At 42.0% G+C, this 15894-nt stretch overlaps 1 protein-coding gene across 3 annotated transcripts in view; it reads right to left on the bottom strand.

The window, feature by feature from the left end:
• LOC143274865 (uncharacterized) overlaps window positions 1-15894 on the bottom strand; it is a 71755-nt gene that overhangs the window by 30264 nt on the left and 25597 nt on the right. For all 3 annotated transcript variants that reach the window (XM_076578825.1, XM_076578826.1, XM_076578824.1), the window contains one exon: window positions 14866-14989. In XM_076578825.1, the coding sequence (XP_076434940.1) occupies window positions 14866-14989 (124 nt within the window). The remainder of the gene's footprint in view (window positions 1-14865; window positions 14990-15894) is intronic.

Consider the following 15894-nt stretch of genomic DNA (forward strand, 5'->3'; position numbering starts at 1 on the left):
CTATGCAGCCTTCCAAAACAACTACACTTGATGTTCCAGAAGTAATGGAGGAAGTCTGGCCTGCTGGAATGCTTGAAGGGAAAACCCAGCCAACAACAGTGGCTCAAAAAGAGTGGTTTGATGTTCCCAGAGAAAGGTGTGATCAGGTACGTCAAGCCGTTGCAAAAGATATGACATTCTTTATGAAACGTCAAAACACTGAAGAGCGTTCTGAGACAGGATGGACCCACTTCAATGAAAGTCACGGCGATGTTTTTCACTTGAGATGACGACAGCTGGTTACATGCCAATCGTACAAGCGCCAGCCCATCAACTTAATACGCTTCACACAGTTTTGTTGAGATGCAAGCACATCGCCAGACATCTTGGTCAACACCATGTTGTTATAACAGTCAACGAAGCTTGATCTGAGGGATGAAAATATGCTGCTGAACACGTTGCAAACCTTTAAGCTCTTCACAGACGAGGTATCCACAGACTTGCAGAACATTGCAACAAAGGACGTTATCCCCAGCAACATCACTGAACATTTGTTGACAGTCAAGGAAAGGGGTCATGGCTAGCTGATCAAATTCATTGAAGAAAGGCTTGTTATCTGCAATGACCAATAAGTGCAGTTCAGAGACACTTTGCACAGGAACAAATGCCTGACATTTGCATCCCTGTTCGAAGTGGAACAAAAGTAATCCAATACGAGTGCACAGAAAGTCATCCAGACCGACAGAAAGTTTCTGCAGCGACTTGTCACGGCATACAGAGCTGGAAGAGACGTCAAACTGCAAGACATACTACAGCATGAGGTTCTTCCTGCCCCAGCTGCTATAGCAGAAATGACTGGCAATCTCTCTTCTGGTCAGAAATCCCTTTTGGCAGATGCTGTGATTGGTGACACACCTTGCCCCCAAACCCTCAACCAGCTGACCTTGGAGAAGAACCCACACTCATTATTGATGGCTAAGCACTTGTGATTGCAATTGGAAAGCCACCAAATGCCAAGACCTTCGGTGACCTAGCTGACACAATCTGTTCTTCAGAGTGGCGCTGTCTTCACTCGAATTGATGTTGTGTTTGACAGGTACTATGAAATGTCCATCAAGAGTGGCACCAGACAGAAACAAGGCAAGCATGCAGTACCAGTGAGGAGAGAGATCCAAAGGAGAGAAGTCCCTCTACCACCAAAGTGGAAAAGCTTCATTGCCCTCGCAGAGAACAAAGCTGACCTGGCTAATTTCTTGTCTCGTCAACTGATCCTTCCGGCACCCCTTCTTCTTCTTCTTCTTCTGCGTTCGATGTTTTGGCTGCGTCAGACGGTCACCCCTGTCGCCACGATGTAACCCACGGTCTTCTCCAGGTCGTGGCGGTCTCCCCAAAGCTGCGCCTGTAGCTCTGTGCCCCCTGGCCAGGTTTGACGCCGTAGAGCTTCATGGGTTGGGCAGTGTTGGAGGATGTGTTCAGGGGTCTGGGGTCCAGTGCCACATGGACACTCATCAGTGTGGGCGATCTTCATACGGTGAAGGTGACTCAGTAGTCGGCAGTGGCCAGTTCTCAGTCTGAAGAGGACTGTCTGCTGGTGTCTCTGGAGCTGGTGGACTGGATCGACACCACTGTTTGCACCCAGCCTTCTCTTCCACTGGTTCTGGTAACGGTTGTGGATGATGGTCCTGGCCTCTCTGTAGGTCACGGGGTGGCTGAACTGCTTCATTTTGCTGCCTGCCTTGGAGAGAGCATCGGCCTTTTCGTTCCCCGTGACCCCACAGTGAGAAGGAACCCACTGAACAGTGACAGTTGACCGTTTTGAAAGGTCATGAAGGGCTGCTTTGATGTTTGTCAGCTGCTGTTCGTTTCTGGTTGACTGGAGTCCCTGCAGGAGAGATCTGCAGTCAGTGAAGAAGGCTATCTTTGGTGGTGGGTTGACTGACGTCCTGAGGCCTTGTGCAGCATGGAGTAGTGCTGCTGTCTCCGCTCTGTAGTTCGAGGAGATTCTTCCTGTGGGGAAGGCTCCAGGGGTCAGTCTTCCATCTGTGTGCCTGATGAAGATGCCTGCTCCTCCATTCTTCACCGCTCCCTCCGAGGATCCGTCTGTGAAGACGTGCGTCCATTCGCTGGGGTTGTACCGAGTCTCAATCATCTCCAATGTCAGAGCTTTCAGCAGGGGAGGGGCTTGGCAGTCCTTTTGGTCGATGCCAGGGACTTTTGTGATGATTGAGACTCCTTCCAGTTGGTCGGCCGGTTCCTCGAAGTCGGGGAGTGTTTCCATCTCGGCAGGGGACGAGGGCAGCAGGTCTTCATGTTGGCGGTGCAGGGCCTTGGAGAGGTGGTTGAAGCTGGTCCGCTTCAGTCTGTTCTTTGTTGGGTGCTTCAGTTTTTCGTGCATTGGGTGAGTTGGCATGCGCAGGAGCTTCTCGCTGTGGATGAAGACTTTTTCCTCTCGTCTATCTTCGAGTGGGTGGAGGCCTGTGTGTTTCTCCATCGCCTGAACTGGAGTCGTCTTTATCCCGCCAGTGATCAGCCGTAGCCCTGCGTTCTGAACTTTGCTCAGGCGGCTTGTGTTGGTTGCTGATGCCGTGGCCCAGGCAGTGCTGCCATACTCCAGGGTTGGCCTGACAGTTCCAGTGTACACCCTCTGCAGTATGCTGCTGTTGGCACCCCAAGAGGTCCCGGCGAGTTTTTTCAGGATGGCCAGTTTTCTGGTTGCTCGTCTCTCGATGTCCTTGAGATGGGGGTTCCATGTCAATCGCTTGTCGAGCTTCACACCCAGGTACATTGGCGTGTCATCCTGTTTCAACTGCTTTCCGTTCAGTTTGAGGTGGGAGGTTTCTGACATCGGTGACAGCGAGAAGATTGCTGAGACTGTCTTGGTGGTGTTGATGTCTACTCCCCAGGCAGAGGCCCATGTTCCCACGTGGTTGAGTGCTTCCTGCATTCTGTGGCTGGCGGACGTGAGGTATTCCGCAGCACTCCAGGCAGCAAAGTCATCAGCGTGGAGGGCTCTGGAGACATGCTTGGAGATCTTCTCAGCGATGTCGTCGATGAAGATGAGGAAAAGTGTAGGGGAAACGACTCCTCCTTGCGGCACACCTTGCTGTAGAGTGACCCGATGGCTGGTTTTCCCGTCGAGTTTTACCCTTGCCCTGCGGTGTTGGAGGAAATCCTGGATCCAGCGGTACATCTTCCCTTCCACTTTCTTGTTGAGGAGCTTCAGGAGAAGTCCTGCCTTCCAGACCTTGTCGAAGGCCTTGGTTAGGTCCACGAAGACTGCAAGCACCTTCTTCTTTTCTTGAAAGGCAGTCTCTATCTCCTGTGCAAGGTACACCAGCTGGTCTTCGGTGCTGCGGTTTTTCCTGTAGGCTGATTGGGTATTGCTGAGCAGGTGGTTTTCTTCAAGGTGTTTCAGGAGTCGAGTGTTCACCATCCTTTCCATCACCTTGCCCAGACAACTCAGGAGGCTGACTGGTCAATAGCTGGACTTCTTAGTCTTATCCTTCTGCTTCTTTCTGATGGGGACGATGATGGCTTCTCTCCACTGGTCTGGAAGTTTCCCTGTGTCCCAGGACTGGTTGATGATCAAGAGGAGCTTCTGTCTGGCTACAGGTCCCAGGTTCTTGATCATGTCATTCGGGATGCCGTCTTTCCCAGGGGCTTTCTTTTTCTTCAGTTTCCTGATAGCTGCACTGAGTTCGGCCATGGAGAAGGCTGTCATCATGGACTGACTAGGGTTCTGCTGTTTCAGCTTCTCCTTGATCTCCCTCTGGACTTCCTGCACTCGGGCTTCAGGGAGTGTTGTGGTGCTGCCCTCTCTGTAAAAGTCTGCAAGGATGTTGGCTGCCGTACTCCTCCCTGTTCTGGAGGTGAGTCGCTGAACCTCTTCTGTGGCGATGGCCAGATCTGGCGTTGAGCAGGTCTTCCATGCTCTGGAGTAGCAGGTGGGTTTGTCCTCTGGATGGTTGATGAGGATGAGCTTGTTGTCCATCATCCAGTCCTCTACTTCCTCACCACGTGAGTTCATTTCCTCATAGCCCCAGCTTGGCGAGTGGCTGTTGAAGTCTCCAACCACAAGGTGTCTGGAAGCTTCAAGTCTCACTTTGTGTAGCGCTAGAGCTGTGCCTGGAGGGCTGTAGCAGTTGGTGATCAGTAGTTCTCCGCTGGGCAGTAGCAGCTTGACTGTGTGATGCTCTAGCTCCTCTTTTCCCGATCTGCTTGTTTCTACTGCAGGGATGGAGATTTTGATGACGGTGAGGATTCCTCCCTGAAAACAAGATCATTGTAGTTTCTGGTGGCTTCAGTGATGAAGAGCAGGTTGAGTCTTCAGCTCCTGATGTAAACACTGAAGAGTTAGAAGCCAAACACGAGGAGGCCGACACTCGGCTTATTCTTCACTGTGTGAAGAGCCAAGCTTCAAGCGTTGTTGCTGCACGAGATACGGATGTGCTGGTCCTTCTCCTTGCCCACTTCAACAAAATGCCATGCTTAAAAGTGTGGATGAAAGCGAGAACGTCAAAGAACAGAAAGTACATTCCAATCCACACCATTGTAGATCAACTTCCCTCTGACAACAGTTTCCTCAGTGTCTTACCGGCATTTCATTCACTTACTGGAAGTGATACGACATCGTTCCTGGCTGGCCATACCAAGATATCTTGCTTGAAAGTCATCAAAAAGCTCCTTGCAACACTTGGAAGAGGTGAACTGTCTCACCAAGCGTGTGCTGATGCTGAGGCCTTCATCTGTAAAGTGTACAACATGGACACTGCTTCCGTAGACGATGCAAGGTCAGATCTGTTTGCTTGAGCCCAACCCTTGGAAACCTTGCCACCAACACACGACGCCCTGTCGTTCCATATCATGCGAGCACATTACCAGGCACTTATCTGGAACCAAGCTGACAAACAACGCCCAGTGCTGCCCAAACCAGAGACCATGGGATGGACCATCAACAATGGCACATTTGGACCCAGACCTCGGCCCATCATCGTGAGGTTCCACTCCAGGAGACTTCGCAGCTCGGTGCTCGCAGAGTGACGGAAACTGAAGCAAAGCGGAGTGTCAGTGGGAGAAGACCTGACACAGGCCAACTACAGACTGCTTCAGAAAGCCAGTCAACATTCAGCAACCCTAGCAGCATGGTCGTCGAATGGAAAAATTCTAGCAAAGCTGAAAAATGGTAGGACTCTGAAGCTTGACATTGATATGAACATTGATAATGAACTTACCAGAGCTATGACATAAAACAACAACAACAACAACAACACCAACAAAAAACCACAGATATGCAGTTTCATTATATTTTCTGTCTCTTGGCAGTCAATGTAAATCGTGTCCGAAAGGGTTGTTTTGTGTGTTACATGTTCTAATTACAGTAATGTGCTCTGATCCATCATCTTATTCTCTCTCCCTAACACATGAACGCGCGCACACACACACACAACACACACGCATGCACACACGCTCGCGCGCACACACACACACACACACACACTTAAAATACTTGTGTTAGCTTGTCCAGTGTTCAACTGGGTCAAATTTTGCTGGTTGATTTACTGTTGTCTTGATTGATTGATTGAGCTATTTGTTATTTACTAATGATTGTTTCATTACCATTTTGGTCACTTTGAACTGATAGAGGATTTAATGCCATGATGTACTACCTTGAAAATGTGTTTGTGAAAAATGGATATACACACAATCATACGTCCGTAGACATTCTTGGACGGAAGGCAAACCAAAACACCTACTCACCCATCAGCCCACCAACACACGCGCGCATGCTCACACAAACACGCGCACGCAAACGCGCACACACGCGCGCGCACACACACACACACTTTCAAATTCAGACGTTCAAAGTCAGCAAACGTTGTAACTATGTTCTTTAACGATTCATGAATCAAAGCCCTTTTTGAATCTTCATTGTGTATGTCGCTGTTTTGATCACGGCAATTCATTCATACTTTTTATTTGTTTATTATTATGATTTGTTTTTTTTCATTTCTTATCCTTAGTATTATTTCTTATTTTATTTATTTATTTATTTTTATTTTTATTTTTTTAAGTCTTGACAGCTGTTGTTGCCAAATGGAACACGTATATTGTCTCTTCTTTTCTTTCTTTTTTTTTCTTTTTTTCTCCCCTCCCCCCACCCCCGCCCCCAACCACATGCTAATTATGTATGGAAATTATAATACATTTGAAATTGTACGCCTATGGTTGGAATTATGCCATGCATCTTGTTACTTTGCCTTTATGGGTACCAGCCGGTCGATTTACACACTGAACGGTTGATTGATCATTGATTGGCTGGTTCACGTGTTAAAAGTGTGCATTGTTTTGTTTTTTTGACAGGTTCAAGTGCTAAAAATGTGCGTTGTTTTTTTCTAGTTATCTATTATTGTCATTATTAGTATTATATTTTTTTTGCTTTGTGTAAATAACTCAACATAAGCCTTTGCGCACACGAAGACAGTCTGAAACACACACACACACACACACACACACACACACACACAGGGTCGATTCTGTTACAACGGAAGTCACGAATGGCAAAAAGAAATGTGTCTACTCGTTCCCCTCTACCCCCCCCCCCCCCCCCCCCCCCCGCCCCCCTGCTCCCACCGATGAACAACAAGCCACTGCTTTATGAAAAATGGCAAAATGCTTAAGACGCTCAGCTGCCAATACACAGAGTCCGTGAGGGTGTGGGTTCGAATCCCGCTCTCGCCCTTTCTCCTAAGTTTGACTGGAAAATCAAACTGAGCGTCTAGTCTTTCGGATGAGACGAGAAACCGAGGTCCCGTGTGCAGCACGCACTTGGCGAACTGAAAAAGAACCCATGGCAACGAGAGTGTTGTCCTCTGGCGAAATTACGTAAAATGAAATCCACTTTCATAGGTACACAAATATGTAAGCATGCACTCAAGGCCTGACTAAGCGCGTTGGGTTATGCTGCTGGTCAGGCATCTGCTCAACAGATGTGGTGTAGCGTGTATGGATTTGTCCGAACGCAGTGACGCCTCCTTGAGAAAGTGTAACTGAAACTGAAACTTATGAAAAATGGAGCAGGGAGAAGAGGATAGGAAGGAAGGATGGAAGTGTAAAAAAAAAAAAAGATAAAAGGGGGTGGGGAAGAGTTAAAAAGAAAAAAAGAAGGGTGTGTGTGTGGGGGGGGGCGTGGGGGGGGGTGGGGGGGGGGGAGGGGTGGGGGGGGGGGCGGGGGGGGGGGGGAGTAGAGGATTAAAGTACGCGTGTTAGCTTGTCCATTAATCATCTGGTTCATTTTTTCGCCTGTCCGATTTGTGTGTGGGGTTGTGTTTGGCTTTTTGCGATGAGTCAGTCTTTTTGTGTTGTGAATCACTGTGCATGACCTATTCGATTTGTGATGGTTGTGCTTGGTTGTTGTGAATCTTGGAGCAGGTCGGGTCGCAGGTGTGGCCTGCCTTTGCTCATGCTCTTGAGATATATGCTTAGCTGATTATGTATGTTTTCGTTCCCGCTACACGCACGCATACACACACACACACACACACACTCACTCACTCACTCACTCACACGTACGCACACACACACACACACACACACACACGTTCGCGCGAACTTGTTCACAAAGGTGACTGCGGGCGAAGTGAATAAGGTTGTGTTGCACGTGCTCCAGGTTCCCTTGATGGTTCGGGATCTCCGAGTGAGTTAAAAAATCAGAGCATACTGGCACGAATGTTATGTGAATATTGTCTTAGTTGTTTTGAGTTTTGCTAATTTGTTTAAAAAAAAATCTGAAAAAGAGAAGACAAAATCGCTCGCACGATTTTTACAAGTTTTGTACACACACGCGCGCGCGTGCGCGCGCGCACACACACACACACACACACACACACACACACACACACACACACACACACACACACACACACATCTTGTAAAAAATACTTTCCACGAGAATGGGAAGGAGTTTCGTGAAATACGGCTTTATGAAATCAAAAGTTGTGCGACGTTGTGTTCCCTGATCGCCAAGAATGGTCAGAGGAAAACAGGTGTCTGTTGTTGTTTTTTTGTTTGTTTGTTTTTGTTTACTTGTTTGTTTTTCTTCTTTGCCAATGTATGTGTATTTTTGTGTGAACGGAAAATATTTTGTCTTGTTTCTTTCTTTTTCATATATTTCATTTGACTTTCGCCAAATATTTGAGTGTCTGATGCTTCAGTTTGTAAAGAACAAGGAATTCATTATCGTTCTTGTTCTTTTTTCATTTCTTAGATTAGAAAAAAATGGTACAGGTGGAAAACTGTTTTTGAAATATTAATGGTGCAATATGTGTGGTCCAATATACAATTCACTCATGAATAGTCTAAAAATATCATCCTTAAACTGCCAGGGGCTAGGTGCTTTTCAAAAAAGGAAAGATGTTTTACAATACTTAAGACAAAAACAATATTCATTTTATTTTTTTACAAGATACACACTTTTCAAAAAAGATGGAGAGACAAATAAGGACTGAATGGGGTTATGAATGTGTTTTTTCATCTAATAATTCTAGGTCACGAGGAGTAGCTATCTTGCTGAATAACAACTTTCAGTTCAAAATTAAAAAAACCCATTACAGATACTCATGGTAATTATATCATTTTGGTCTTAAACATATTTGATATTGAAATTCTATTGGTAAACCTTTATGGCCCTAACAGAGATGACCCTATATTTTTTGAAGAAATCCAGAAAAAAGTTGAAGAGCAAGAAATTTCTAACGTCATAATGGGAGGGGATTGGAATTTAGTAATGAATCCCAACGTAGACTACCACAATTATAAGCATGTGAATAATCGGGGAGCACAAGAAAGAGTTTTAAAGATGATAGATGACTTACAGTTAGTAGATATATGGAGGGAACTCAATATTGAAGTCTTAAGATACACTTGGAGGAGACCAACTCCCTTACAACAAAGCCGTCTTGACTTCTTCTTGATCTCAGATAACCTGGTTACTGATGTTAAAGACGCTGATATTTTGTACGGTTATAGAAGTGACCACTCTTTAGTCAAAGTTGACTTAGTATTTAATACAGAACCCAAAAGAAACCCTTTTTGGAAATTTAACTCATCTTTACTTTGAGACAGTGATTATATTAAGTTAGTGAAAGAAACAATAGAGAAAATAAAGGAACAGTATGCAGTATTACCTTACACACGAGAAACTATATGTAATATCCCGAATGATGAAATTCAGTTTACTATAAGTAGCCAGCTCTTTTTAGATGTGTTGATAATGGAGATAAGAGCAAAAACTATAACTTTTGGAATAAGAAAGAAAAAGCAACAAATAGAAAAAGAGGAAATGTTAGAAGAGGAAATACAACGACTAGAAAAGGAAGTTCGGTCGTATAATATAATTAGAGAATTGCAGGAGAAGACGGAAGAGCTCATACAGTTAAGGAAATTGAAAATGGAAGGGATAGCTTTAAGATCAAAAGCAAGATGGGCATCTCAGGGTGAAAAAGTAAGTAAATATTTTTTGTAATCTTGAAAAACGTCACTTTATCAGCAAACACATGTTAAAGTTATTTACAGATCAAGGTAATATACTGACAGAAACAGATGAAATACTAAAGGCGACAAGACATTATTATGAAGACCTATACAAAGAACAGAATGTAAAAGATTTAGATATTAGTGATTATGTAAACAACTTACCAAGACTTGATGAGACAGATTCAAAACAACTAGAAGGATTAATTACAAGACAAGAAGCCACAGATGCTATCAGACGAATGCAAAACGACAAGAGTCCAGGTACAGATGGAATGACTGTGAATTTTTTCAAATTTTTTTGGAAGGACATTAGTGACTTTTGTTGTGAGATCACTGAATGAAGGATTTATAAGTGGAGAAATGTCAACAGCACAGAAAGAAGGATTAATTACATGCCTGCCAAAAGGGGATAAACCAAGGGAATACTTAAAAAACTGGAGGCCTATATCCTTGTTAAACGTTATTTATAAGATAGGATCAGCATGTATAGCTAGTAGAATTAAGTCAGTCCTGCCTAAGTTAATAAATGAAGATCAGACAGGTTTCATTCCAGGTAGATACATTGGTGATAACTTAAGAATACTATATGACATCATGCATTACTTAGAAAAAGAAGACATTTCAGGCTTACTAGTTTCAATAGACTTTGAAAAGGTCTTAAACGCTTTTGGATTTGGAGAAGATATATGTAAATGGGTAAGCACTTTTTATAGAAATATAAAGTCATATGTCATAGTAAATGGTAAGGTATCCCAGAGTTTCAGAGTACAAAGGGGGTGCCGCCAGGGAGACCCGATTTCGCCATACCTCTTTGTATTGTGCTCTGAGATTCTGGCATGCAAGATAAGGGAAGATGAGGGTATTAAAGGCATTAGCATATTGAACACCGAATTTAAAATTAGTCAGTTTGCTGACGACACAACATTTACGTTAGAGGGAGATAAAGAATCGTATGAGAAATTATTCGAAACACTAAATAGATTTGAAGAATTTTCAGGTCTGAAGATAAATTATGATAAAACGCTAAATGTTTGGTTAGGGTGTATGAGAAAATCGAAAAGGAAGTATCTCCCAGAAAAGAATATGAAATGGAACCCCCCCAAATTCAAGATTTTAGGTATATGGTTTTTAAACGATCTATCAAAAATAACTGAAGTGAACACAAGGGACAAATTAATAGAAGCAAACAAATTATTCAAGATTTGGTCAAAACGTATATGCACACCCCTCGGTAGAATTGCTATTCTCAAATCTCTCATACTTTCAAAGCTAATATACTTATGGATTCTTCTTCCAAACCCTCCAGACAAAGAAATAAAAGAATTACAGAGACTATGCTATGAATTCGTATGGGATAAAAAGCCAGATAAAATTAAAAGAAAATACTCAATACATAATGTTGCAAATGGAGGAATAGGTATACCAGACATAAAAAAGTTTATACATGCTCTTAAGATAACATGGATAAGGAAATTATACACAGGAACACCAAAGTGGAAGAAAATCTTACTTATAAAATGCCAAGAAATTAACTCACTACATCTTTATGGTTCAAAAAAGTTTCTGACTATCGAATGTAACCAATTTTGGAAAGATGTTTTTCAGGCATACACGAATTTTACGAAACAAATAGAATTAAAAGAGCCACACGAGGTACTTGCAGAGCCCCTCTTTTATAACGACAAATTTAGAGTTGGTAACAATACAATCCACTACAAATGTTGGACAAATAAGAATATATATCTGGTTAGAGATGTTGTTGATGAGAATGGGTGCTTCCTTAGTTACACATGCTTTACAGAAAAATATAATATTAATGTAAATTATTTAGTGTATATGGGATTGATACATTCAATAAAAAGTTACTTAATTACACATAATATTTATCTAAGTGATAAAACCTGTAATGAACAATCGAAAGCACTACACTTAATATCCTCTACTATGAAAGGCTCGCAAATATATTATGATATACTTCTTCAACCACTCTTTATTTACAATATAAGTTCTTTTGTTAAGTGGGAGCAAAAATTAGATATCATCGTTAATTGGGTAACCACCATGAAGCAAATAAAAAAAGTAAAAGAGATAAAATTAAAGTGGTTTCAAATTAGAATTTGTCACAACATTTTAGTTACAAACAAAATTCTGAAGAAAATGGGTATTACAAACAGTGACAAGTGCAATTTCTGTAAAAATGAAATAGATTCAGTACAACATTATCTATGGTTTTGCAAGTTCTCTCAATTGTTTTGGAAGGAATTAGAGAACGTCTTAAAAGAAAGATGTGATACTTGCTCAAAAGTTAAGTTAAACATAGAATTAGTTCTATTTGGAAATGATGAAATTACAAAAATAGATGAAACTTTCAACTATATTATTCTTGTTGCAAAATATTTTGTTTATAAATGCAGAATAAATAAGATTAAACCATGTATAGAGCACTTTTTGAATGATTTAAGAAATAGTTATAAAGTAGAAAGATATATGCATTCAACGGAAATGTTAAGTGTTGTATTTATGAGAAAATGGTGTCCATATATAAAACTTCTTGAAAACAGTAACCCATAACAAAATATTAAGAAAGATCAAAATGCACAATAATAATGAAGGCTCAATGATATATATATATAAATTATTATTTTTAAAAACTTGAACAGATGTACGTGAATGTGTAAGTATGCGAGTATGTAAATAATATATGCATGTGTGTATTCATGTGCACTTATGTGTCTGCAGTAATAATGTTTAACATGACTGTGTAATGGGTGTTTTATATAGTCACGTATAGAAAACTAGAGGAAATGTGTTCATACATAAGATATCCTATGTGTGGGTTGTGTTCTTTTCACATTACGTTAGCGAAGCAAAGTGTCCATAACTCTATGCTGATGCTATTATATGTTATAAAACTGCACTGTTACACATGATGAAAATGTGTCCACCTTGACCAAATTGATAGAACAACATATTATAAGTATAATGACTTATGATGACGATGTTATTGTTAATGTACACTGTATTCATTTTTTTTCTTTCTTTGTTTTTTCCCCTTTCTTTTCCATCTACTCTGAATTGTTATAATGAATTCATGTACAAAATAAAACGGTGGTCGACCCAAGAAAGTCCGGAAAAAACAACAACCAATGGCACATTTGCACCTATTCTGACGTCTCTTCCAGCAGTGCCTGAAACCTGCATTTAACTCATTAGCTGCAGCAAAACGCAGTGTCAAATGAGTAACTGTAGAGTAGAAAGCATAAACTGTAATGTACTGGTGCATGCAAGTGCAGCACTGGTGACTCTGTCTGCAGAAACAGCAATATTTGAAAGCATGAACTGAAAGAGCATAGTCTCTTGTTATCAGCAAGCATTGTTCCTCTTTCATTCACATACACTGAAGCTAAACTACACGAATTAAACCAGAAAATCGTGAAAAGTTAGGCCTCTGTTCCATTAATTTAACGTTGCTGGCTGCGTTTGCTTTATCAAGAGATTTTATTGGATTTAGCAAATTGGCACAGAAGAAAGTACTGTTGTGCAAGAACATTGACAGATTAAAAAAAATCTAGCAGCAATCTGAATCTGTCTTCAGACAAAATAGTACGAATTTGGCACCTTCTTTATATTTACCACCTTCTTTGTGTTTGATTTCTTTGCTGTTTAGTTTGGTCAGTCAAAGGCTTACTTATGTAATTATCATTCAGATAACTCAAATTTGACTGTTTTTGCATTTCCCACGGACAAAGAATTTCAAATCAAAACTAAAAGGCATAGATGTTAATTTTCATTATTTCATTTCTTTGCGCGGGGAGGGGTCGGGGTACATTTTGATATAAAGATGATCCAGTCCTTACAATTACGAAGAGAAATACAAGTTTGAAATGCTTATATGTTGGTTTTTGTTGTTGTTGTTGTTTTTGTTTTTGTTTTTTTTAAAATTTTGGTTCATAATTATTTGAAATAAACATTAAACTTTGTGTCCACTAACGCCTGAAGGAGTTTTCTGTTCTGCGAGGCGGCCATTTTGAATAACTAATTATATCTTGGAAAAGAAGCGAGATTTCACGTAGCAAATTTGATAAATGAATTCAGCACACCAAAATCCTTTAGGAAATGATATGCAGTATAAATTAACCGAAAATGCTTACCACTTTTAAACCAATTGGAAATCTCATATTTTAAAACGGTCTATTATTTTTTTCTTAGACAGTACATGCGACTGTTGTTCTTTTTAGTGAGAGCAGTGGAATGTTCATTCCAAGAAACAACTTATTGTCAAGTGCCACACCAAGATATCTGCATATGTCTATCTCCTTTTTTTTTTTTTTTTTTTTTTTAAGTAATTTTATTGAACACAGTTTCTTTTTCTTCTTGAGTCACTTACGAGCTTTTCTGTTTTGCCAACATTCCAGTCAAGGTAATTTTCATCAACCAGTACAAGGTAATTTTCATCAGACCAGTACAAGGTAATTTTCATCAGACCAGTACAAGGTAATTTTCATCAGACCAGTACAAAAATCTGTCACTTTCTCTCCGGTAATCATGTCACGTCGTCGGTAATTTGTCCTGTCATCCGCAAACTTGACCAGTGGACACGGACTGGTCAGGCTTCCTCATGCTGCCGTGTACATCAATGGCGAGAGCTCCGTACCTTGTGGTGCACAAGTGTTTGTAAAAAGAAACAGTAGACAGTCAATCGTTTCATTTCACAACCCGAGGCCTTTCTGCTAGAACACGAACTTACAAAAATACTACCCTTGAACGCAGCGCTTCTCGCCTTGTAACCCCCCTCCCCTCGCTCTCTCTCTAATAATTATATAACAACAACAATACACACACACACACACACACACACACACACATACACACACACATCACAATACACACACACACTCTCTCTCTCACACACACACACACTCACTCACTCACAGACTCACACTTTTACACACAAACACACACACACACACACACACACACACACACACACAGGCGCGCGCGCATGCACATACACCCAAATGCTTGCAGGTACAGTCACACACCTCCACCTCCCGCCACCCACCTACACACACACACACACACACACACACACACACACACAGCGTGCTAGCATGCACAATGACACCAACTGCCTCTCGCTATGTCACTCCCTCCCCTTTCTTTCTCGTCCGTCCTTTCTCTTCCTTCTCCCATCACCCCTCTCCCCTATCTCCCGGCCCCACCCCCAATCTCAAACAGTCCGTGTATGCAACCAGGCAAGCGTCATCACACACCTTCCCAGTCACCAAACCCACGACACAGGTATTGGACGTGGACACGAACCGCCAACACCACGAACAAAAAACCACGGCTCACCTTTGAGCCCCAGCAGTCCAATGATGGTGGGCGCAAATATGCTGGAGAAGATGGAGGCAGCGTACAGACAACCCAGGGCACTGACACCCAGGTACTGCTCCTCGTGCAAGCTGCTTTGAAGATTCTGTTCACGTCGTAGGGAGGAGGAGGCGATGGGAGGTCGAAGGAGGAGTGTAGTGGTGGTGGAGAAAGATTATTTAGTTATCTTGATGTTTTTTTCTGTTCAGAATAGTCTTTAAATGGAGACAAAATGGAAGGGAAAACCCAAATCAAACAACAAAAACAAAACTAAATACAATACAAAGTTAAAGCAAGAGCCAAAGCCACCATGGCTCAAGTGCAATTCCAGCTGAACAACAAAACTGAAAACGCTGAGCATCGGGATGGGGATAAGGGTTGTAAGCCCAGGATTTCTCGCAATCTCACTGAGAGAAATCGTGGGATTGCGAGAAATCGTGGTCGCTCCCCTCCGACGTTTTCTCTAAACTGCGGGAGATCGTGGGCTTACAAATCGTAGGAAGTCCCCTTTATTTTCATCAAAAATATTTCCTTTGTCATCGGAGTTGGTTTCTTGTCTTTTTCCAATGCAAACCTAAGAGGAGAATATGAGAGAGAAAAAGAAATTCTTCAAAGTGAGAGAAATCGTGGGATTACAGTATGTAGTGCTTGCATTATATCGATCCAAATCATATTTTTGCTCACCATCAGAAACGACTGTTTGCAGAACTGAAAGCTGTGTACTGGAAACGGAACAAAGTTCCATCTTAAACAGCCCATATCGATCGGCATTGCATTGCTTGATATTAACCATTAAGCCCTCAAACGTTCCCGTTAGGAAAGCCACTGACTGACTAATATCCAGCCTGTTCGAAAAACTCTTTGCGTTATATCTTTGGCATGAAGCCAAACAATGACTTCTCAATGTTGGAATCCGTGAAAACGCACGCTCGTTTTCAAAATCAACGATTTTTTTCTTTTCTCTGTTCGCACTTGTGTACAAATTTAGAAACCGGAAGAGCTTGGCGAGAT

Source organism: Babylonia areolata, chromosome 29 (genome assembly GCF_041734735.1).
Source record: "Babylonia areolata isolate BAREFJ2019XMU chromosome 29, ASM4173473v1, whole genome shotgun sequence".
NCBI classification, from domain to species: domain Eukaryota; kingdom Metazoa; phylum Mollusca; class Gastropoda; order Neogastropoda; family Buccinidae; genus Babylonia; species Babylonia areolata.